The 23,915-nt window shown below is 44.8% G+C and overlaps 1 protein-coding gene across 5 annotated transcripts; it reads left to right on the forward strand.

The window, feature by feature from the left end:
• The first annotated feature begins 318 nt into the window (after positions 1-318).
• On the forward strand, positions 319-22,650 carry CTTNBP2NL (CTTNBP2 N-terminal like). Of its 5 annotated transcripts, none has more exons than XM_030473469.1 (5): positions 319-378; positions 5,589-5,696; positions 14,607-14,837; positions 17,669-17,776; positions 18,578-22,650. In XM_030473469.1, the coding sequence occupies exons 2-5, from the start codon at positions 5,598-5,600 to the stop codon at positions 20,057-20,059; spliced, it is 1,920 nt and encodes a 639-aa protein (XP_030329329.1). In that variant the 5' UTR covers positions 319-378; positions 5,589-5,597; the 3' UTR covers positions 20,060-22,650. The 5 variants fall into 5 exon arrangements, with proteins under 5 accessions (XP_030329329.1, XP_030329330.1, XP_030329331.1 ...); XM_030473470.2 differs by having other exon boundaries at positions 329-354; XM_030473471.2 differs by having other exon boundaries at positions 372-482.
• Positions 22,651-23,915: the final 1,265 nt, after the last annotated feature.

A 23,915-nucleotide genomic window follows, 5' to 3' on the forward strand; every position in this document is an offset into this window, starting at 1 on the left:
GCCGTGGGTCCCGCTCGCCAGGGCCGACAGCCGTCACCACAGGGCGGCTCCCGGAGCCACCGCCCCGCCCGCCCGCGGCGGAAGTGACGCGCCAATCACGGCCGCCCGCTCTCTCCGCTGCCGCCGCCGCGAACAAAAGGGATTTTCAGCCGCTGCCCCGCCCTCCTCGCCCCGGTTCCGCCGCCTGATTGGCTGCGGCTGCCGCCGCCGGCCGGCCCACGCCCTCTCCTCACCTTCCAGGCGGCGGATTGGCCCGCGGGCGCGCCCGGCGGCGTTTCTGATTGGTGGCCGCGCCGTCCCTCAGCGGGCGGGCGCGAAGGGGCGGGACGGCTGGATGGGGAGCGGAGCGGCACGGTAGTGGCGGCGGCGCGGGGTCAGGTCGGTGGTGGGGAGCGGTCGGGTGGTCCGCGGGGTCCCGCTCCGTGCGGCCGGGCCCGGTCCGGCCTGGCGCTGCCTTTGCTCCTGCGGGTGGGCCGCGGCAGGTGCGGGGCGGCCCGGCCAGCGGGGGCTGAGAGGGGGGGCGGCGGGGCCGAGCCGAGCCTTGCTGCGGGCGGGGGCGGCTGCGGCCGGGACCTGGGCGGAGGGAGCTGCGGCGGGGCGGAGGGTACCGGGCTTGCGGAGGCCGGACAAACGTAGGGACTGGGGGGGGCGTTACCCGGAGCTTGGCGTCGCCGCTGCCCGGGGCCGGGCCCGGCCCGGTGGGCGCTGCCGTGGGCGAGGGGGAGCGAAGCTTGGGGTCGATTGATGCCCCCGAGCCTGCCCCGGGACCCGTGGCCTTACCCTGCCGCGGCCCCCGGCGCGAATGAGGCCAGGGGGACGCGCCGAGCTCCAGTGTGGCGTTTGTCTTTGTTCGCCGCCGTCGTACCCGTCGCGGCTCGGGAGGCACCGACCGAGCGCAGCCCTGGTATGGCCCTGACATCCCAGCCCGGGACGGCGGGCGCAGGTGCCTGGGTCCGGAGGGCGCGGGGAGCCAGTATCGGGCAGCGGCTTCTCCCCGTGGCGACTGGAGGAGCCCGGTGACCCGGTGTGACCCGGAGCGGCTGCCCCGTCCCGGACACTGACCGGCTTCGGGGGTCGGAGGCCGCGGTGGTGGCTTTACCCCAGTCGCGAGGGGCTGCAGTGCTTGTCCTGGGGCTCCAGCAACCCTTGGAATGGGAATTTTATGTATTTGTACCATGAGTAGTACTTAAAGAAATAATGAGGGGAGGAGGATTTTGGGGGGTAGATGTCCCTTCTCCTTTCAGCTCCAAGGTAGAGGCGGGGGATTTAAACACTGCTCACGTTAACCCAGTTCTCTGCAGTTCTGATGTAACGCCAGGGAGCATTGTGGATGTGCAATTATAAAGTGTGTGTTAGGTTCTTTATTATACAAACACAGTGTGTAATTACCTTAACGACTCAAACATCGCGCTATAGGTGCAGCAGCGCTTTTAAAAACTTGTCTATCAGGAGTTTTCAAACTAGTAATTTAGGCTCTCGTATGAATGTGATTGTGTGACTGCCCATGCAGGCTCCTGGAAAATACCAGTACCTCTTTAAGGACATGAAAAAAATAAATGATGCTGATTCAGGATTATAAACATAGAGGCATTGTTGCACTAGTGTAGCTAGAACTGTGGCTTGTGAAAGGAAAGGAAATACCCTCCCTCTGCAGAAAAGGGAATGACAAGCTGCATTCTTCATGGTATTTTTAATAAAAGTAGAAGAGTTTTGAGCCAAGAGCTTGCAGAGTATCTTGAAGCTTCCCCTTGACAATCCCTCTGTGCTCTGGCTGCTCTTCGGTCACTGTGCAGCAACTCAAACCTTTGCTGAAGGCAGTGGGTGAAGTTCTCTTGTGCTGGCAACATTGGTTGACTTGGTTTGTGCTCGTGAGCCCAAGCGAGATGGAACCTCTGATGGTTTCATCATCATCATCATAGCACGATTCAGTGCATGGAGGAGCTGCTGTTGGAGCTTATCTCTCATTCCTGAAGTGGCACATGCCAGAGATAACTTACCCTGGTTTGTTAGCTGGTGTGGTTGTGCGTATGCTTAAACTGGTCTTGATATTTATTTTCAGTTAAATACTGGGAAATAACTTTCTAAAAGAAGAGTTTCATCTATTTCAAGGGTAGGAATGGGTCTGCCGAGGAGACTCTTTAATGCTCCATAGCACAGCTGAAAGGAGCCTTTAGGCAAGCAGTAAGTAACTATCTTTGTTTATTCTCTGAACTTTTGCTTATTGTCCAAAAATGGTGGCATATCTCAGGCTCAGGGAAAATATTTATACCATTAGACTAAATAATGAGATCCTTGCGGTTTGTGATCTGTGTGATGGGACTCGTCAGCATATCGTGCTGGATGTAAAGGGGTTATATGCCCTGGGTGTTCCTGCATCTTGTTTCTAATGCTGTGAAACTCTATCCCTTGCTTAAAGGTTTGGAAATAATGGCTCAGGTTCCCCAGCTCATGAGTACAGGTCAGTTTGGCAGAATGGGACTGTTCCTGAGGGGAGAACTGGGTAATTAAATAGGGTTGATGTGATCTTTTATTAAAAGTAGGACAAGGGAAGGCACAGGGACGTGTAAGCGGGAAGCAGCCTTGGAAAGGTCAGCTCAGGAGCCTGTGACGCTGGAGGGCTGGGGAAGGATTCAGATTTGGATAGGGGAGGAGGAACTCGAATACGTGCTCATTAGCGCTTTGACCCAGAGAGGCTTCTTGTTCTGGTAAAATGAATAGAGCTTTTTTCCACTTCTCAGCTCCCAGGTATGGAGTGGCCCTTGAAAGGGAGTGCCTGGGATTGTCACAGGTATCTGCCTGTGTGCTCCTAGGCTTTAAGAAGTTCCCTGTAAATCAGTGCAGGATGCAAGTGCAGTTTAGCGGTGGTTTTGTGGGGCTGTGACTTTATTTGTAGCATTTGCTCCCAGCTTGTTGCCTCAGCAGCACAGGATAACTTATGCGAACAGAGCAGTTCAAGGTCAGGTTGCACATAAGGAAGCTGAGGTTGTACCACTTATATACCTTTAATGTTACCTGTTGTTGTTGTATAAATGATTATGGTGCAAACTGACTCCTGCTCTTTATTTCTGTAAGTATTTTTACCCATATACTTTAGGAACAGGGCTTGTTTATGTTATTAAGCTGATTAAAGACTATAGCCATAGAGGCATGGTAAAAATAGTATGGCTTATTTCTATAACATGGTGAAGACAAGTCACAATCAGAGTATTTAGAATACAGAATAGAAACGATTACTGGCCAGACTAATAGCTTTAAAAGACCAAACTTCAGTTGGTAGCTGTCCTCGCTTTAAGAGTGTGCTGTCTGGTAGCTAAGGGAGAGATGCAGCTGCACATTTCCATGTCATCTCTGTGTAAGAGAAAAGCACGGACGTGGTCCCGTTGGAAGTCCACGTTCAAAATGTACTGTCTGGGGTAGTGTAGATAGATGATACACTTTGTTTTAAGATCCCCCAAAAAACTTCTCCTTTTTAGTTCTGGTTCACAACGCCACAAAACTAACATAACTTGATGAGTATCTGGCAAAAAATGTTGTTGCTATTTCCCATCAGTACTGATTTAGTCTGAGCACCTGTGGATTTAGTCTGAGCAAGGACTGAGGTGGTTTTGAAATGAAGCTGTGCATGTCCTGAGCACACAGTCAGATGTTCTAGGTTTAGAACCTGCCCAGGGAAGTGGTGCAGCTTGGACTTAATGTACCAACATAAGCATGGTAAATATCAGAGGCTAAAATCTGTGCCCTGCTTGTCTGCTCATTTATGTTTTGACATTAATTTGCTGCTTCTGTTGTACTCTCTCGCTTTTTGTACAAGATGAGCAAGGTATAAATCACGCTCCTTCCATGCGATCTTGGCTAGCCAGGCTCCCTGCGGAGCTTCTTCCTTGTCCTGCCACTACTAAAAAGCCCCACTCCAGGTTTCTTGTAGTGCCTTTAGGCTCTAGGAGCTGCTCTAAGGTCTCCCTGGAGCCTTTTCTTCTCCAGGCTGAAAAAGCCCAGCTCTCTCAGCCTGTCTCTAAAGCAGAACTGCTCCATGGCCTCCTCTGGACTCACTTCAACAGGTCCACATCCTGTTTATGTTGTTGCCCCAGAGCTGGATGCAGAAATGCAGGGAGGGATATGAACAGGTTTTCCAAACACTCTGTGTATTTTCCTCTTGAACATACATTAATGGCGCTGCAGTAGAGAGTGTAAATGCAATGCTCACAGGTCCACAATGTCCAGTGGAATTGGAACAGCCGCAATGCCCCAGTCAGTCATGGTCACTTCCACTGAAGTTCCCTTGAGCAGCTAATGCCAATGGTAGGAAAAGCCCAAAAAGTCTGTAAGAAACCTTACTGCTGTATGGAATTTAATGTAAAACACTGCGTGAAGCAAGACTGGGATTGCATGATGAGAAACCTGCGTGCTTAGCAGAGCAGGTACACAGCAGATTTCTATTTTCTCTTGCTGTGTGAAGGCTGCCTACTCCTCTCTGTCAGCAGAACTTTCCATTCCCAGCAACTGGAAAACTGCTTTGGCATAAACAAGACAGAACTTGCATTTGTGCGTAATTCTCCAAGACACAGTTATGCAAATCAGTTGTAAAGTAGCAGTGACTTCAGAAAAATTAGAGTTCAGCTGAATGCTTTAGCTGGATAGACTTCTTCAGTAAAGGTTAAGTTAACCCTTTATCACTTGCTGGTGGAGCTTGGTGTCTCTGGTTAGCTTTGTGCTGTAGCATTTTCTGATTGATACAAGGAATGGCAAAAGGTGGATGTGACTTGGACTGAGAAAAGTGTAACTGATTGTTGTGCAAAGCACAAGACTATATCAATGGGGATGTTTGCATCAGAGACAAGGATTTAATCTGTGAAATTCCTTCCTTTGTTAAAATAATGTTAAAATAAAAAGGCTTATTATTAGTCTTAAGTGTATCAGTAAAGATGCAGGGGAAAAATGAGCTTTTTGTATGTGCAGTGCAGGTGATGAATCTTTGATGTGGACAGTAAAATTATATTTAATAAATTATGGTGATATTGAAAGAATAGTAATTAAATGTGTGGTTTTTCCGTGGCATTGATTTTTGTAAAGTGGTCTGGGCCTGTTCCATTCCTAATGGCATTCCTAGGGAATGCATCGTAGCACTGAAATGTTAACATCACCATTAAGTTTGTGTAGGTGGCCCAGTTTAGACTGCATTTGTCACAGCTCCTCAGTCTCATTTCAGTGATGTTTACAGCTGTGAGATCCAGATGTGTAGTCTACAGTAGTATGGCTTTTAAATACCTGTGTTTTTCCCTCCCCTGTTAACTTTGGCTACTTCTTGGTGAATATTACACTGTCGTGTTAGCCCGTACACTCTGCCTACACCAGCTGGGTGTGCATATGTTCAGGACCCCTTGGGAAAAGGGGAAAAATGCATCTTCTACAACTGGTTTTGGAAGCTGAAGAGAAAATAATTGCCTTGTGTATCGTCCCCTTTCCCCTCAGGGCAATCTGCATCTGAAAAAAGGGAAGCTGAAGTTAAATGGAGATGATGTGTCATAGCTTAGAATACTGATTTCAATGTACAAAAAAATACCGAATGAACTGTGTTCCTTTTATTTCAGGTTTTCAGGATGAATCTGGAAAAACTCAGCAAACCAGAACTACTGACGCTGTTTAGCATTCTTGAGGGAGAACTGGAAGCAAGAGATCTTGTCATAGAAGCCTTAAAGGTATGTTTTAAGTACTGCGATAAGAGACAAAAATGACAACAGTACTACTACAGGTTCTGCAGAGCGCTTGGATCCAGGTGAAGTTCAGAGGCAGAGATTTATTACTGGTTCAGAATCCCACCTTAATATCAGTAGTATTAGATAATAAATGCTGTGTATTAGTCTATGTCTTGGAATTCATTATTGGAAGCTGGCTACAAGAAGCGTTTCAGTGTTGAAATACAGCATTATGCATGTGCTTTCATCCTTCCTGATAAAGAACCAAGTGTTTCTGTGGTTGCAAGAAGTGTAAAAGCTCCATCAGGCTTTCTCTGATGGTTTTGTTTTCCTTTAGCAAGGAGGGCTTCTTAAAACAGAAACTCTTCTTGCCTGATTCCAAATACAACCACCTTTGGGTGGGTGGAGGGAGGTCCTCCTCCAGAACAGCCAGGATTCTTATATATTTATTGTTAATTGGTTTTGCATTTAGACAATCTTTTTATTTTTGGAGGAATATCCTTACCCTCTCAAAGCTATTGGCTATTGGTGGTGTGGAAGGCTCAGCTCCTCTCTTGGAACAGACTTGCAAAGTTCTCCTCTGTCCTGAAATCAGTCTTCTAATTCTGTGTGGTCAGAACATGTTAGCAAAGCAAGCATCACTTTCATATTGCAGTATGAAATGCATGTAATGGAGCAGAGAGGTGGGAAGGAATGCAGCAGCTCCATTCCAACGGCTTGTTATTGTGTACCTTCCAGTAGCATAAAGCAATTCTCTTTCCTGTTGAAATTTAACCTGCAGTTCCCTCTTGCATGAGGAGACTAACGTAGTTAGAATACCCTTTGACTTAATTTGTCAAGTACTCATAACTGAGAAGAAATTAAATGAAATTGTAACCTATGCTTGATAATTATGCAGTATAAAATACCAAGCTAATCAAAGGTTAGTGCTATATTCATCTTCTTCTGGAAGGGATATGCTGTAGAGTTTCACCTGAAGAACATGAAGAAAGCTGAAGGTAGTAGGAAAGGGCAGTAAAAGCTGGCTCATGGCCTGGCTGTGCTTTTCTTTTTGTTTACTGATAGTAACTGTGGTAACAGCTTTACAAGTGCTTCACTGGCTGGAATAGTTTTATTGTGTGTGACTAATTAAAGGAAAACCCACTTCACTGATCTGTTTGCTCATGTTTTGATACATATAAAAATGCAGCCCTGAAGAAAAAGCCTTCTAAGACTGAAATAAAGATTGAAACTCAGAGAGCATTTAGTTTGACTTGCATGGATTGGACTTGCACTGGGAGGAGTTGAAACATCCATCTGGTGGAAGCATTGGCTGTTCCACACACAGGAATTGACAGTGGTCTTGCTGCTATTTCTCTTCCTTGAGCGTTATGAACAGTCTGTTCTGCCTCTGCAGCTGGACTCCTTTGAGGCTTGGTGGTTGCATGTGTATGTTAGAGGTGGAGTGAAACCTGAACTTTGTTAGAGGATTACATGATCTTAAACCATGATGGTGTTTTTCTCCAGCAGTTACATTAGACACATAGATGTCAGTGGTTAAAAGTCAGAGTTTTATCTGCCTGTTTACTTCTCATATAGTAAAGAAAAATGCATTGCTCTTCATGGGCTAATTTGACTTCTAATTCAGATTTAAATGCTTCCGAGCTCTCTGGGTGTTTGAGGGAGATGCTTTGGTACATTATAGAAAAGAACAAGCCCCTGCAGATAGGGAGTACCTTCATTTGTAAACTTATAATGCGATTATTGCACAGTCTGCAATAACTGATATTCCTGCGTGCTTAGAGAAAAACATTTAGCATCTGGCATTTAGCAGTGAGAATCCATGTGTGCAAATGACAAAGCCTAAAATAGTTTACTTCTCCGTCATGATATTAGGCCACTTGTTGGCTGGTGCTGGCCCTGCTTCTCACCGTGTCAAAATCAAGCTTCTGTGCCAGGCTTTCCAGAGCTTGCTTCATTTGCTTCTTCACTTTCCTCTCTTCTCTTCACCTCCCCTCTCCAAATCTTCACCCTTTCTTCCTTGTTGCATTCTCCGTGAGCATTTCTTTGCACCCTCCTCTTCATGCTGGCATAAAAGGTTTAAATTCCTGAGGTTGGTTTGTCTGGTGCTCAGATTCATATTATCAAGAGTAGTTGTTAGGTTACCTCGAACTGATGCCTCTGGTATATTATGGCTTGCCCTTTGCTGACTTCTGTCCTTCACTGTTGGGGTTTTTTTCTGTGGTTTACTTTTTCCCTTGTGTACTGTGTTTAATTGAGAGGCGGGTGTTGAGGATGGGGACCGTCATCTCTCCCTCCGCTTTCACAGTAGACCTGCTCTTGGCTTTTAACATCCATTTCAAACTGCATCATGAGGTACCAGCATAAAGGATTAAATTAACAAATTTACTGTATTCAGACTATTCTTTTCTAGTGCTTCAATTTGCTTCCTCAATTTTAAAATCTCTTTGAGAAAAAGCTGTGCTTTTTTTTCTTTTTGCCTGAAAGTATCTTCCTGTCCACTACATAAATCTCAATGTTCCCCTCAGAACAGACCTTAAGTCTCATTTCTTATTGTGCTCCTTTTCCTGTAGCTATATTTGTATTTAAATCATCCAGGAAAAACAGATGCTGTCAGAGAGTTGCATAATACTGAGGGCTGATTCTCAGTCCTCATTGCCATGTGGAAGGGATTGCATGTGTGAACCACAGGTTAGTCTTCTAAAATAGCACACCGTGACTGGAAACAATTCGATATTTAAATGGGTCTCTATTGCTATGTTAGAGTACTTTGTTCCCTGCCCCTGTTCTTTAAAGCAGAACTTTCCATACATTAGAAATGAAGTTCTGTTTACTTTTGGAAAACAGGAAACAGCTTTCTGGCTCATTCTTTGATGTTAATAAGGCCTTAGGCAATTTACACTGGAACAGAAACTGTCTCTTTTGCATTAATGACTGGGAGCTGGTATTCATTGCTTTGCTTCTGAATTCAGTGATTCACTCTATAAAGCACTGTTAATGCTTTGCAAAATTAAGTGGTCGTCTGTCAGTGGGTTTAGAAATCAAGTTTACAGTGCAGTTTCAAAAAGCTAAGTCTACCTCTTGTTTAAATAAAAAAGTTCAGTAATATAAAACCTTGCTGCAGATGCTAGTAAATCTTTCACAGATGGGGCAAAATGGGCTTTTGCATCACTTACAAAGCAGCTTAGATGTAGCAGTGTTCCCATGGGTGCTGTCCTCTTGGAATGCAGGCTTTTCTTACGGATTCTCTTGCAAGTTTGGGGAGGTTTTGGTCTATTTCTTGATTGAAGCAGCCAGTGTCCTTTGGAAGGCTGATTCTCTTCACCTTCTCACAGGTAGGTGCTGAAAGAGGAGCAGAGAGGTGTGGGAATGACTCCAGCTCTAAATTTCAGCTGTCAGGGTGTCATCAGGTTCCCTGTTTTAATGGTGACCAAAGTGAGCACACTGCAGTCATTGGACTATCATCACCAGTATGCTGGAGCTATGCGTGACCAGGCTTTTACTGGGATGTGTACTGTCTGTGCTACGAACCACAAGTTCCTAGGGAAAGAAATCACAGTTTTGTGCTGCTTGACATATCCTAAGAAAGCTTCTTAACGTTTTTCCAAGCTGATAACAGGTCTGATGTGGGCAAAGCTGGGTAGCTCTCGTTTATCTGGTTTGTTCGCTTGATATAATGATGGCAATTAAGACACATACTGCATTCAAGCGATGTAATTTCTGCTCTGTGGCTCTCTGCTAGGCTTTGCTTCAGAGCTGGAGCTACAGGAAGACTCAGAATCCCACTCCAGCTTTTTGACATTTATTTCTGTGCAAAGCAAGTGGTCCCCACCCCCATTTCCCTTCTCGCTCAGCGATTGCTGTGACCTCAGCTTGTCTTTATTCCCAATATCTGTCTCTGGGGAGAGAAGCTAATAAGGAAGTTCAAGGCAGTAAGAAGCTATTTAAAGATTATACCACTCTCTGCAACATAAAGGAGGAACTTCTGTGCAAATTCTTGCTGGAGAGCTGCATACACAGTAGCTGCAGTTAATAACAGTGTGTTTGTGTTGTGCCAAGGCTTGAAAGCTAAACTCTAAAACTGCAGGCAAAAGTAACACTCGACTTTGTGACCAAAAATATACTTGAAACAAGTCTTGGAAATTCCCCAGTAAAACAAGTTGTAAAGATGATTGAAAGCAGAGAGAAAATGCTGTCACATAAACAAGGAAATCTTTTATTAAAAAACCAAAATTGCACAGATAGGTTGAGAAACTCTCATGCCAAAACAGGCTGGAAATCCCAGGAGGAAACAGTAGGTTTTCCCTAACAAAGCAAAGCTTTTGCTCTGCCAGCCTGCACAGGAAACATCTCTGCAGTTGTCAGGTATTGCTTCTGCTCCATAAAATCAGAATTATCTCTGTTCAGAAGGACTAGCAGTGATCCATTACCCCAGCCTGAGCTCAAAGCCAGCCAGTTCCAAGTAGTCCCCTCAGCGTATGCCTAATTCTTCTGATCATCAGGAGTTTTATTTTTAAGAGCAGTTAGCGTGCGTAGCTGCTTCCTTTTTTTAAGAGCAGCACAAGCTTAAATATTATCTTTTTTCCTGTTGGGGGAGGGCAATTTAATAGTCTTCAGAATTGCTGAGTAGTCTGTTTAGTTACTTTTGGAGTTTGAATGTTTTGGTAGGAAACTCCTATTTGAGATGATAGAGGTGGAGGTACTAAATTGGAGCATCTTCTGATTGCAGAAGATTTCATCTTCTTTCAAAGCACAGTTAATGGTTTTAAGTATGTCTGTCATCTCTGGTTTTCCAGATTAAATTTTCCACTTCTAGGTTAACAATGCTTTTTGTAACCTTATTTCCTCACTATTGAAGCTTGATTTCCTGCGGATATATGTGTTTAATAGGTTGATACTGGAATCTGATTCCCCCACACACACTTTGGGCTCACTAATAGAATGTTTCTCTTCCATCATCAAGCTGCTGCTGTTTTGAAAGTTGAGCAAAAACTGGATTTAAGAGTGAATTTCAGTTCAGACAGGACACAGTCAAAACTGTTGGAGATGTTTGTACATGACCTCCAGCGACAGTAGAAGCTTAGCTGAAGAGTTGCCTCTGTGAGGAGCAGAAGCCCTAGAGAAGTCATTCGTGTGTGACAGTTCAGTACCTGTATGAAATAACATGCAGATTATGTGCCCTAGTGCATGGTGGCATAAATGCCAAAGCACTGGGTTTGGTTTTGTCAGCTGGATGTGGTCAGTGTAGGGTGACCTGTTTAAGGCTCTTCCTAGTCTAAACAATTTTTAATGAAGTGTTTATACTCTGCTGGCTGCTGAAGAAGAATAGCTGGACTTGAGAAAGCTGTGAATGTTAGGACAGTCTCATCTGTTTGTCATGCTAGGTCAGGAAAATACTTAATTGCTCAAAGTAGCAACGAAGAACTTCTTGTTCTTTCCCAGACAGGAAATAAACCACCCCACTAAATTCAACAGAGTTCAGAGCCCAGTGCTGTGAGGAGCAGAGGGAAAACAGGGCTTATGTTCCACCTTCAGTATTGCAAAAGCTCAGAGGTTATAGGTAGGGTGTGACTTTAATCCCAGTTCTTTGGGGTTTTATTAGTAAGAACTTGCCTAGAAGTAAACTTTTCAAATGTCCCCCTCTTTGGTTGCGCTGTTACAGCACTGGTGTCCTCCTGATGGGTTTCTCTTATGTTTCTGTGGGGCTCTGGAGTCACCAGCTGCAGAGTGCATTGGGTTTAAGGGAAGAGCAGCTCATCTGTCACAGCAGTTAGGCCAGCTGGTTGAATATCCCATTTTGTATTTACAGACTTTAATGCGTGGGTCACTCCAAAATTCCCTGCATGCTTCTAGTGAGGTCTGGTTGAGTCATTTTTGTAGCTTTTTCAGAATAACTGAAGATTCCTGCCCCTCAAAGAAAACCAAAACAAGACTGCAGTTTTTCCTGTGATTCATTAAACCAGGGTGGCTCATTATCCAGGGCTGCCCTCCCATTTCCAGGGCTGAGCTTTTCCTTCCTCTTCTTTTTTTTTTTTTTTCAATGTAAAGTTAGAACAATATCTTAAGCTCTGATCAAAGGTATCCACCATTCCTGGTAGATATTCCTGATAAAGAGGGAGGGGTGTTTCTGAGTGTGAGTTGTTCCTCTGTATTTGCTTGCTGCAAGGGTTAAAATAGAACTCCAAACCAATACCATAGGACAAATGGCTTTAACTGGGTTTTATTCTGGAGGCGATATGGAAAGCAAAGTAATTTGTTTCAGGTTTATGTCACTTGTTAAGGGAACCCACAGACTTTTCCCTTTGAGAACAGAGATTGACTTCTATATTTTCTTTTTTCATGCTAATCATGTGGTTGCATCTTATAGGCAGGACCAGCACAAATCTCAGCAGCTGTTTGAGTAAAGCAAAGCTTCATTGCTTATCTATCAGTCCTGTGACCTATACAGCTCAATTACAGCAGTTTGCTTTTCTGTTTCAGTATCTCTGTACCAACTGGTGTGTGGGGTGGTGTTTAGAGCATCACAATTGCTCTTGTATGCTTAAGGGAAGTGTTTGCCTTTGATACTGGGACATCAGAAAACAGCCATTCCAATAAATACAGGCTTCATTTTAGTCAGACTCAGTCTTTCCTAGCTAAAAGATGTCCTCAGGCAATCCCATGAGAAATGGGTGACAGTTTGCTGTTCTCGTTAGGTGAAAGGCTTTCTGAGGAAGCACGCAGCGGGGCTGGCACGCTTTCACTCTGCATTCAAGGCAGATCCTTGTTTTCCACTCTGCGACAGCTGAATGCCATTTCACAGCATCAGCAGAGTCAGGGTTTTGTGGAGCTTGTGCTAAGAACCCGTCACCAGCTCTGAAAAGCTGCTGTGCTTAATTTGGAATGGCTGAACTCTGTCAATGCTTCTGAGGGTGCTCAGATGTGAGCAGTGTGTACACAGAAAGCCAAAGCACACCCAAGAACGTGCAGCATTTGCTCGGAGCAGACTGGAAGCAAAAACATGTCATACACATTCTCTGTCAAGAAAAGAGCAGCTTTTAGTGTTGCAGCTTTCCTCTGTAGGTCACACGGTGCTTTGCTAATTACACATACTATTGTATGCTTTAACTACGTTAAAGGTGATGGCATGCTTTGGTTAAAGGTAATAGGGTTCACTCTTGCGTTTCATAGAACCACAGAATGGTTTAAAATCTCATCCAGTTCCAACCCCCTGCCGTGGGCAGGGACACCTTCCACTAGAGCAGGTTGCTCCAAGCCCCTGTGTCCGACCTGGCCTTGAACACTGCCAGGGATGGGGCAGCCACAGCTTCTCTGGGCACCCTGTGCCAGCGCCTCAGCACCCTCACAGGGAAGAGCTTCTGCCTCAGACTCATCTCAATCTCCGCTCTGTCAGGTTAAAGCCATATGCCCCCTTGTCCAAAGCCCCTCACCAGCTTCCTTGTCAGCCCCTTCAGGCACTGGAAGGCTGCTATTAGGTCTCCATAATCATGAAATCTAGAAAAGAAAAGGTATAAATTATCTCGTAAAGCTTGATTACCATGACTGTAATGAATCAAGTAGAATCAGATTTAAGCCTTAGCTGTGGATGATATTCTTTCCTGGTAGGGTGCAGCAGCTTTGCTGGGCTCGGGGTTGCGCTGTGGGTGATACATACTGGAGCAAAATGCTGTCACAGGCTTTCACAGATGCTGGGCATGTAACCTGTAATTGTTTCAGTGGAAATTAATGCTTACATTTCTTGGAGCCAAGATAGATCAGCTCTGAGGGCTCTCTTGAATCTAGTTTTCCCTCTTATATCTTTTGTTGCATGGATATCTATTTTCATATGGTTTCTTATCATGGTGGTAAACATGTAGATAATATTTTAATATCTGTGTTTATGAAATTTTGTTGTTTAGAAATTCACAGTAGTCACTCAGTAGGGTAAGGCTATTGGTATCCTGACAAACAGATTTCCAGCTGGAATGGCTGATTCTAAATGCTGTATATGTAAAGCCTAGTACATGTGATATTCCTTAATTCTTACATGTCACCAAAAGAATCCTAATCATTCCTATCTTCCCTCTTGAGAAACTACACTTTGTTTAGTCTGGATGAGGACATTAAGGATTTTATTAACAATTCACAGATTTATAGGCTATTGCGAGAATAGAACTCTAACTGCTCAACATGAAAGTCTTTGATGGTGACAGTCAAGGAAATGGCCCAACTGCTCTTCCACTGATACAGCCGTAAATGATTAAACCGTTTGTTGAGCAAGGATTACTTTCCTTATTTCCTTTCTCACAGTTGTGGAATGTAATCATGGACATAGCAGGTAGCTGCGGTATGAGGATGTTAGACTGGCTATATCATGGAGAAGCTGTGTTTTCAAGCAAGATTTTCCTTTGTTTCTAGCTTGACTGGGGCCACTTGCTTCAAAGACACTGTTCTTTTGGAACACTGGAGGGACAGTGAGAAACTAATTGAGCACATGCCTCATATAACCTCCCTCAGGTTTGTTTCAGGCTGCCTGTGAAGAGTGTGCACTTGTTTGTGTTCCAGCTGTGGAAATGCAAGTGGGTTTTGCAAAGCTTTCCAAGGCTTCAGTATCTTACATGGAGAGCAGGAGTTGACCAAGGTGGCAGGGACTGCACTGCTGTTGAGTGTTGAGTGCATTGATTGACCGGTTTGACTTGAGATTTACTGTCCTGTCTGTTAACCAGAGACCTTTACTGTGACACGCCTGGGTGTTTTCCTATCTGAATACTCTCATTCTTACAGCAGATAACAGGATATGAATCATACTGTGTGAAGATCTCTATCTCGAAGTGGAAAATTTAGGAAGAAGAATATTACCTACAAAGTACTCTCTTCTTTAACTAGTTTTCTGTTGTAAGTATATTGAAATGCAAATTTGTTTTTGTATTGCAGGCCCAGCATAGAGACACGTTCATTGAAGAACGCTATGGGAAGTACAACATCAGTGATCCATTAATGGCTTTGCAGAGAGATTTTGAGACCCTGAAAGAGGGAAATCATGGGGAAAAGCAACCAGTATGCTCCAATCCCTTATCCATTTTGAAAGTGGTGATGAAACATTGCAAGAATATGCAGGAAAGAATGTTATCCCAACTAGCTGCTGCAGAAAGCAGACACAGAAAGGTAGGTTTTGCTTCTAATAAGATGTGCAGAAGTTAATAGTTGCATTTTGATAATTATTTTTGCTGAAGTAACCATATGAAATGCCTTGAGTTTTGGTAACTGAAAGAACTTTGCACCTTTGTTTAAACTTCTCACTCAATACAATGCAGCTGGTAAGCTTATTAATTGTAATTCCAAAATTTGAAATGTATGCAAGATGGTTTTGTTAGGACACACAAAAGGGAACAAGCTCATTCACAACTGAGGGGTATAGTGCTTACCAAAAAGTTTACCTAAAGGTCTCTAGAAGATTAAATTCTCAGCAAACATATCACTGTTCTGCTTGTGACTTGTTCTCGGGGATAATCGAAGAGCTGGTGCCAAGAGTGCACCTCCTTATGCTTTCCTAAAAAGTATAACTATTTTTCATGCTGTTTGACCTCTTTAATAAAGCATTTATTATTCTTCTTATATAGCTTTAACATACGTTGACATCAGTGAAGTGCTTACTTGACATGTCAGATGCTACTTCCACAGAGGTTTGCTCCTCTGGTGTGCTGTAGTTTACTGGAGGAACATAGAGCCACACACAGGTCTGAAAGCAGAAGTCCACTGAACTCTGCTTCTTGGAGTCTTGCTACAACATAATCTCTTTATGTAACAGGTTAGCCTTTAAAAAAAAACAAAACGAAACAAAACAAACATGTTTAGATTGGATATCAGGAAAAAGTCTTCCCTGTGAGGGTGCTGAGGTGCTGGCACAGGGTGCCCAGAGAAGCTGTGGCTGCCCCATCCCTGGCAGTGTTCAAGGCCAGGTTGGACACAGGGGCTTGGAGCAACCTGCTCTAGTGGAAGGTGTCCCTGCCCGTGGCAGGGGGTTGGAACTGGATGAGCTTTAAGGTCTCTTCCAACCCAAACTATTCTAGGATTCTGTGATATGATTTTGTTTGTTTTGTCCTGCAGTATGTTTAAACAAGTCAAAATGGTTAAAGTACTTGTCCCTGCTGTGTAGCCAGGGCAGAGAATAATTGCCCAAGAGTACATCATTTGAATCTGCAACTGGGAGGAGCTCCCTGGAGCATCCCTGCAGTCACCTGCATTGCAGCACTCTATCTCAATGTCTTCACATACCACTTTTCCATTTTAAAAAAGAGCTGGCATTTTTGTTTTTGCTTGCACCCATGGCAGGCTGTGAGGTGGTGCTGTTACCCTGGTGTCTAGAAGTTGACTTTCACAATGTCAGACCCAGGTGTACTTTTGGCTAGTGCCTGCACTTGGGCCAAACCATCCTGGTTTGGTTTTTGTTCAGGTATATCACTCTTCATTTGATTTAAACTTAGTAAATCATGTACAAAGATCTCAAAGACAAGTAGCCACATTCTGTTTCTAATCAAAAGGTTCAAAGTTGAACCCTCTGTTTCATCAACATGTGGGTTAAAGTTTATTTTCCCATAATGTGTTTTGATGGGGGTAAGACAGAGCAAGTTCCTTTAGGTCTGTGAATTATGTGAAGCATTTCTGTTGTAGAAACCTTACTAAGACATAAGGAACCAGCTAGCTTGACTTTTAAATCACAAATGCTATGCTTAGGGTGGGCAGCTGAAGGTATCTTCAGCTTTTGGTTCGTCCTCTAAGTCACTGGAAGCAACAGCAAGGCTGTGTGCTTCCCTTTTCAGCCACGTATTGAGCTAAATCATGCTGTTAACATCAGATATTTTTCTCCCTTCCTGTTCTGTCCTTCATGTCTCCTTCCATAAGAATGTTCCTTGTGTATTTAAATATCTTTAAGCATTTGGGAAGCTTCATGGTGAGCCTGTGTTGGGAGAGCCTAGAGTTTTGTTGGTGAGATACAGCAGTCTCTTGGGAAGTTTGCATTCTGGCTTTTTTGTTGAGTTAAATAGAATTTCAATTATTCATGTAATTCAGAATGCAAGCTGAAGGAGCTCCTTAACTGGGTCCTTATGGCAAGCAGTTTCCTTTCAAGAGCTCATCTTGTTCTTAAGTGGAAGAACAAATTAATGTTCTTTAAAATAAACTTCGCACAGCAGTCCTCAAATCCCCTATAAGAAACTGGGGGGGAAGCCTGTGTGTGAATTACTGCTGAAACCAGAGTGAGGATCATCTTGTGGTAACTGTTAGTGCCCCGTGTCCCTGGGCTGCACGTTCCCTGGGCAGTGCCTCTGCTTCTGCTGGGGTTTACGTTAATGGTCCTGCCAGGAGATTCTCATGGGGCATCATACAACCGAGGACAGAGAAAGTAGGCTTCTCAAGGCTGTGATGCAATCTGGAGGAAAAGCATGCAATTTAGCTGTTTAATAATAAAATGAAGATACATCCATTGTAAGGTTTTCCTAACTTCTTTAACAAACTGACTCAGCTGTACCAAATATTACTATTGTTAGAGTGAGTCCAGAGGAGGCCACGGAGATGCTGCGAGGGCTGGAGCAGCTCTGCTCTGGAGACAAGCTGAGAGCGCTGGGCTGGTTCAGCCTGGAGAAGAGAAGGCTCCTTAAGGGGAGACCTTAGAGCAGCTCCCGGTTCCTAAAGGGGCTGACAAGTGTTCAAGGCAACCTGCTCTAATGGAAGGTGTCCCTGCCTGTGGCAGGGGGTTGGAACTGGCTGAGCTTTAAGGTTCCTTCCAACCCAAACCGGTCTCCGATTCTACGAAATAGTAGTATACTATTGTAACTTGTCCAAAAGCTGGTTTATGTGTTTTCAAGGTGAATTGGGATGTCTGAGGCTGCAGTGGTTGCTCTCCCATTCCATGTAGCTTTGGACCGTGTGCGGAGGCACCGATCTCTCCCTGCTTGTCAGTGTGCTGGGCATTACAGTGATGGGTGTTTGCCTGGCAGGTGATCCTGGACCTGGAGGAGGAGCGGCAGCGGCACGCCCAGGACACGGCGGAGGGGGATGATGTCACCTACATGCTGGAGAAGGAGCGGGAGCGGCTCACCCAGCAGGTATGCTCAGGGAGCTGGAACTACCCAACCCACGGAAACCCGGCTCCTGGGTGGTGAACTCGGTAGCAATGTCTAATTGCACCTTTGTGCTGAAGGAGCAGTAGGGCCCTCCCCCCTCTGTAAGGCACTCCTAGCTTTTATAATATCAAAATATGAAAAAGAACCTTAATATTTTGGGGTGTTTTGGTAGCTGAGCAGTGCTAAAAGCTATTAATAGGCAATTGAAATGTTACTTCAGCCTGAAATGTGAGAAGTTCTCAAGAACAAGCCTGCACTTACAAATGATAGGGCTCTCTAGTACTCAGCATTCAGAATAACTCATGGAAGATCTCCTGGGGGTGCTATTCAGAGATGATAATAAATATTTAAGCTACTGTTCTCTCTTACTCAAGCACTGTAGACTTTATTAAACATACATAACACATCAGCATTTTAAAGTCTAAATGCCTTTAAAAGGCAAACTAACAAAGTAGTAAATGAGGTGGAAGGAAGCTTTGCTCCAGATTGCTTGTTCAATCAGTGCATGGCAGACTGGGTGTACATCTCACTAAAGGTCAATTGAATTTCATACATGATAAAACTACTAGTAAGTAATAATTCTTAATACCTGCAGCCTGAGTAGTGTGAGACTCTCTTGCAGATACCTGGGGCAAGAAGCTCTTTCTAAACCTTTGCCATCTTTTACTGTATAATTTCTCCAAGATACATAGTAACTCCATTCCATTTTGGGGCATTATACTTCATTTACTTTCAGAATGTTTCATGGTTCCCTTACAGTCTTCTTATGTTCTTGTCATCCAGTTGGAGTTTGAAAAATCCCAGGTGAAGAAGTTTGAAAAGGAACAGAAGAAGCTGTCAAGCCAGTTGGAGGAGGAAAGGGCACGCCACAAGCAACTGTCTTCCATGCTTGTAGTGGAGTGCAAGAAAGCCACTGCCAAAGCAGCTGAAGAGGGGCAGAAGACAGCAGAATTGAGCTTGAAATTGGAAAAAGAGAAGAGTAAGGTGAGTAAACTGGAAGAGGAACTGGCATCCAAGAGGAAGCGGGGTTTACAGATGGAAGCACAAGTAGAAAAGCAGCTCTCAGAGTTTGACATTGAAAGAGAACAGCTGAAAGCCAAGCTGAACAGAGAAGAAAACCGTACAAAAGCACTCAAGGAAGAGGTAGAATGTCTGAAGAAAGCCCTGAAAGAGCTGGAGGCTTCTTGCCAGGAGCACAATCCTACCGAGCCTTTGCAGCCCAGCCCCTCGGTGGTGTCCAGAGGGGTTGCAACTGATGGCCCCCCAGTGAAGTCTGTGGCTTGCCAGACAGAGTGTGTGCAGACAGACCGACCAAATCCTGCCAGCACAAGCAAAGCTGTGCACACCACATCTCCCAGCCCTACTACACCTACTCATGCCTATGCAAAATCCAATGGTCATTATGATACAGATGTGCAGACAGGAAGTGAGCTACTGCAGACAAATGCACCAGAGGGCCAAGTTCAAAAGGAGAAACCTGCTGGTGCAGCCTCAGAAAACACAGTTGAGAATGGAAGTTCTCCTGTAAGAACAGAGTCACCGGTGCATCTGATGTCCCAGCTCTCTTCTGGTGGGATCACCCTGTCTCCCAGCAGCACAGCTGCCTCCTCTCTTACACCTTCTCCCTGCTCCTCACCAGTCTTGACTAAACGCTTAGTGGGAGCTTCAGCGAGCAGCCCTGGTTACCAGTCATCCTACCAGGTGGGGATCAATCAGCGTTTCCATGCAGCTCGGCACAAGTTTCAGTCTCAAGCTGAACAGGACCATCAGGCCAGTGGTCTGCAGAGCCCACCGTCGCGGGATCTGTCTCCTACTCTAGCAGATAACTCTGCTGCCAAGCAGTTGGCCCGCAATACAGTCACTCAGGTCCTTTCCAGATTTACCAGCCAGCAGGGACCTATTAAACCTGTCTCCCCTAACAGCTCACCTTTTGGCACAGACTATCGAAACCTGGCAAGTGCTGTGAGCCCCAAAAACGAATCTGGTCACTCTCCAAGCCCTGGCAAGGTTTCCAGCCCACTAAGCCCGTTGTCTCCTGGAATTAAGTCGCCGACCATTCCTAGAGCGGAAAGAGGGAACCCTCCTCCCATTCCCCCAAAGAAACCCGGCCTCGCTCAGTCACCTGCTGCTCCTGCTCCTCTAACCAAAACCTCTTCCCAAGCATCCTCGCTGGGTGCCCCCATGGACATGGCAAGTAGCTGCTCTAACAACACTGTAGTGTCAAATGGCAAAGACATTGAGATACTCCTGCCAACTAGCAGCTAGTCTCCAGAAAATGTGAATGTGACATTCCATGGCTTAGCATCCTAGAGCTAAGACACTGTTTTTCCACTCCATGTTATTTATTTCCATAGTAGCAGATTCTGTCTGTATAAAGCATTTAGTATATTTTTTTTTTCTTTTTTGAATAGGTAGGGAAATATTTTTGTTTATGAAGAAACCTTAACCACAGCTATACAGTAGCCTCAAAATGTCTCCTGGCAACAGTCAAATATAAAGAAGAACCACAATCGTGTGGTGGGACCTAACTATCAACCTCGAATGGGACTGAAATGCTACTTTAAATTATGCAGAAATAACTTTTGCAGACTTTTTACTCCAGATGAACATTATCTAAAAAGTGCCTGATCTAAGCCTGCAATATGAATGTGATTCTCTGAGGAAGGTGAGGAGGGGGGGACCATCTAGCTGCAGAAACTAATGCTTCTGTGAGTCCTGAATGTTGAAACAACACTGTTTTTCTTTTGAATTCTTTCCATTTGCTAAAAGAAGTTAGCAAATGTGCTACGAATCCTGCAAGGTGAGCACCAAGGTGACGCAGCCAGCCACGCTTTGTCCTTTGGGACACGGCTGTTTGAGGAAGCACACACAGGTTTCTTAGGGTAAAATTTAGCTGTAATGCAATGCAGATTACTCTTCTGTCAGTATCCATTGTCCATGTAGTTCTTTTTGCTTTCCTGTAACACGTTCTGCAGAGATGCCTGTGTGCTTTAACTGGCTAAACTCTGGTTTCTGGTGTGTCACCTTGAATTTTCAAGCTCTTCAAGCATTCTACTGTTGTGTGTAGAACTTCTGAGAAAAGGATCTTGCTATTACTTGACAAAGATCTCGCTATTACTTGAAAAAATCACTAGTCCATAACATACAGGTTTTTTTGCAACAGTAACATGGGATCTTCTACTAGAAACAAAGCAATAATGTTCCTCATCTCTATCATTTTTGTCTGGCTGACCTGGATTTTACTCAGTCAGGATCTATGGGATCTTGCTCGCTTTCCTTGGCTGCAAATACGGAACCAAAACATTACTGCTGTGTAACTGAGTATGTATATATGTGTAAGTAGCTTCACACACATACATACAAAATACACGATGTATTAGGAAAATCTTTTATCTATTCTTGGTGTTCTGCCTAATAGGAAGAAAATGAGGCAATTCATTGAGATAAAAAAAAATCACTTAGCGAGGAATCGATTTGTTGAGGCAAATCATGAGTGTGAGAAATTATTTGGGCCCAAGAGGGGAGAAGCAGCTGAGTGCTGTGCAGGCACGTTTGCAGCCAGCAGTGCCGTGCTCCCTGCAGAGGTGCTGCCCATGCCTCAGCAGCACTGCACGCTTGGTTTTCTGAGTCACTGCAGGGAGAAACACAAGGCAGACCCACCACAGATCAGTGGCAGAGGCTGAGCACAAACCCTGAGTTAATCACCTCGGGTGTTGCGTGTGAACTGATCCTAAATTTAGCAGCTGGACTTGCTGCTCAGTGTCGTTCCATGTTCAGCATTTCCCTTTGCAGCAGCATCGCAGTGGCTTCCCTCTGCCACAGACACGTTCTCCTTGTCATTTGTCAATATTTAATTAGACAGAACACATCCACCTTCACTGTGGCAGGATCCCTGCGGCAGCTGAGGGGATGTGCTGCTGTACATGGCCTGATGGATTCCTCCTCACTTTGAGTCTCGTTTCATAGGATGCCAGAGCTCTAGTGCTGCTTTGAAGTGGCTGTTGTCCAAGGTGGCCCCGCTGCTCTCTCCCACACAGCCTAGCAGGTATTTAGACTAGAACAAGTTTGTACAGACCTTTTAGTAGCCTTTTAAATTGTGGTATTATGTGCTGCTGTTCCTAATCTGGTGGCACGGGCTGTGCACTACCAAGAGGGAGACAGGGCAGCCTGGAGATCAATGGGCAGTGACTCTTTTGGAAGCACATTTATTACTTTTGTAACTTTTTAAGTATCCACAGCAGATTTTTCCTCTGGATGAGAGTAATTGTAAAAACTGGTGGGCAGATGGATTTTTGGCCCATGCATCAGACGTGAGGCTTTTGTATACACTGCTTTAACGTGTTTGTTTGCTTTTACATTAATCTAAATGGTATTATCCCCTTTCTTTATCAATAGCTCTATAGAGAGAGATATACTATGATGAAGTCTATTAGGAAATGCACTGAGTACTGTTTCTTCTAAAATATAATATGGGAAGGGGGTGTGCAAAAGAATGTATTTTTGCTAGTAGCCTATCTTCTGAGAGAAACTAAGCACAAGATATTAAAATGGATCCAACTAATTCAGTAAGACATTTAGAGTTAGTATTTAACTGTTGATGTAGATTCTGTGTGGAAGCAACTAAATATTTCTTCTATAACTCACATCTGTTATAAGCAGACATTGTTGCAGTTTGTCACTGGCTAATGGAGTATAATGAAGTGCAAAATGTATACACTAAGTATTAATTCATTAACACTTGTAAATTTGTAAAGCCAAATGTACCAAGCTGAAGTCTTTAATCATTTTTATAGCTGATGGCATTAAACATGTTAAACATTCGTATTATCAATAAAGGATTTTATTTTTAAGATGTGCATATTGCTTAAGAAAATGTTTGGAGTCAAGGAATTGGAACTGGAGGAGATTTTAGGCCCCTTACAACCCAAACCAGTCTGTGATTGAGTCAAGCCTGCATGTGGACTGAAGTTGCATAGCAGGAAGCAGTCCAAGAGGTGCGAGCTGCGGGACTGGAGCTTTAATCTATGCTCTGAAATGTCAGAAGAAAGCACCTTTCTTTGTAGTACAATAGCTAATGAGCAGTTGTGGCTGGCTGCAGCCTGGGGCTCTTGCTCATCCATCTCCCCCACCCAGATCTGGTAGTGGCATTGCTTGGGAGGCTCTGTGTGTGTTCAGGGGACACAGCACCCAACTACTGGGGCTTTTAGGCATTTTTAAGTAAAAATGGTTTTCTCGTGCACTGACTCTTTTTTCCAGGGAGGATACAGAATTTCTCCTGGAAGTTCCCTTGGCATTTGTCAGCACTCCTCATGCTGGAGGAGCACGGCTCAGTTATGCCACAGGAGGGAGGAGAGAGTGTCCAAGCCCTGTAAAGACACTGGCTATGGAAAAGACTCCTTTGCCTGGGATGCAGCGTGTCTGCGTGAGGAACCACTACACTTCTTCCCTGGAGAGCTGGGGGCTGTTCCAGGTGCCTCCCAGCCCAACAGTGGGAATAACAAAATGGGTCTGGGTTGGAAGGGACTTTGGAGATGAGCTAGTCCACAGCCGCTTAGTCTCTCTCATTTATACCTCAGTAGTGACCTGATTTTCTTATCTTTACATCGGTGAGTTGAACAGGTTTTTCGACAGCCTGGGAAGAAGCCCTTGGTTCATCTCTTCAGGCTGGATGACATTTTACAGGAGTGCTGCCCGGGTGAAGGTACCTGCTTCAGTGCAGCCAAAAGCAGCAGCCACTGAAGACGCGCCGCTTCCTTCCTGTAACCACCTTCAGCACTGGGGCAGAGGAGCCCTGCCCAGGTGGGAATGAGAATGGGTGTGTGCCTGGGCTCCAGCCCTGCTTGCTTTCCTAGCAGCAGAGGTGGAACGTCCATGCCCAAGCCTGGAATGCCTACAAACCCCTTTTACAAACACCACCCTACTGTGTTCCTCTTGCCCTCTGATCTGCCATGCTCTGTACAACAAATAAGGGCATTAATCCCAGATTCAGCCTGTGGGTGAGGCTTAAACCCACTTGTAGTGCAATGAGCTGAACCTGGTCCCTGCTTGCAGCCACATTTTGTGCATGAGGGAGCGAGTCAGTCCTGTAAACATGAGGGAGGAGCCTGCTCATTCTCCCAAA

Source organism: Strigops habroptila, chromosome 18, assembly GCF_004027225.2.
Source record: "Strigops habroptila isolate Jane chromosome 18, bStrHab1.2.pri, whole genome shotgun sequence".
Taxonomy (NCBI): Eukaryota; Metazoa; Chordata; class Aves; order Psittaciformes; family Psittacidae; genus Strigops; species Strigops habroptila.

Excerpts from the sequence above, each read along its gene's own strand:
- CTTNBP2NL (XM_030473469.1), top strand. The coding sequence starts at position 5,598 with ATGAATCTGGAAAAACTCAGCAAACCAGAACTACTGACGCTGTTTAGC. Across the intron at positions 5,697-14,606 it reads TTGTCATAGAAGCCTTAAAG|GCCCAGCATAGAGACACGTT; the intron begins GTATGTTTTAAG and ends TTTGTATTGCAG. Across the intron at positions 17,777-18,577 it reads GGGAGCGGCTCACCCAGCAG|TTGGAGTTTGAAAAATCCCA; the intron begins GTATGCTCAGGG and ends CTTGTCATCCAG.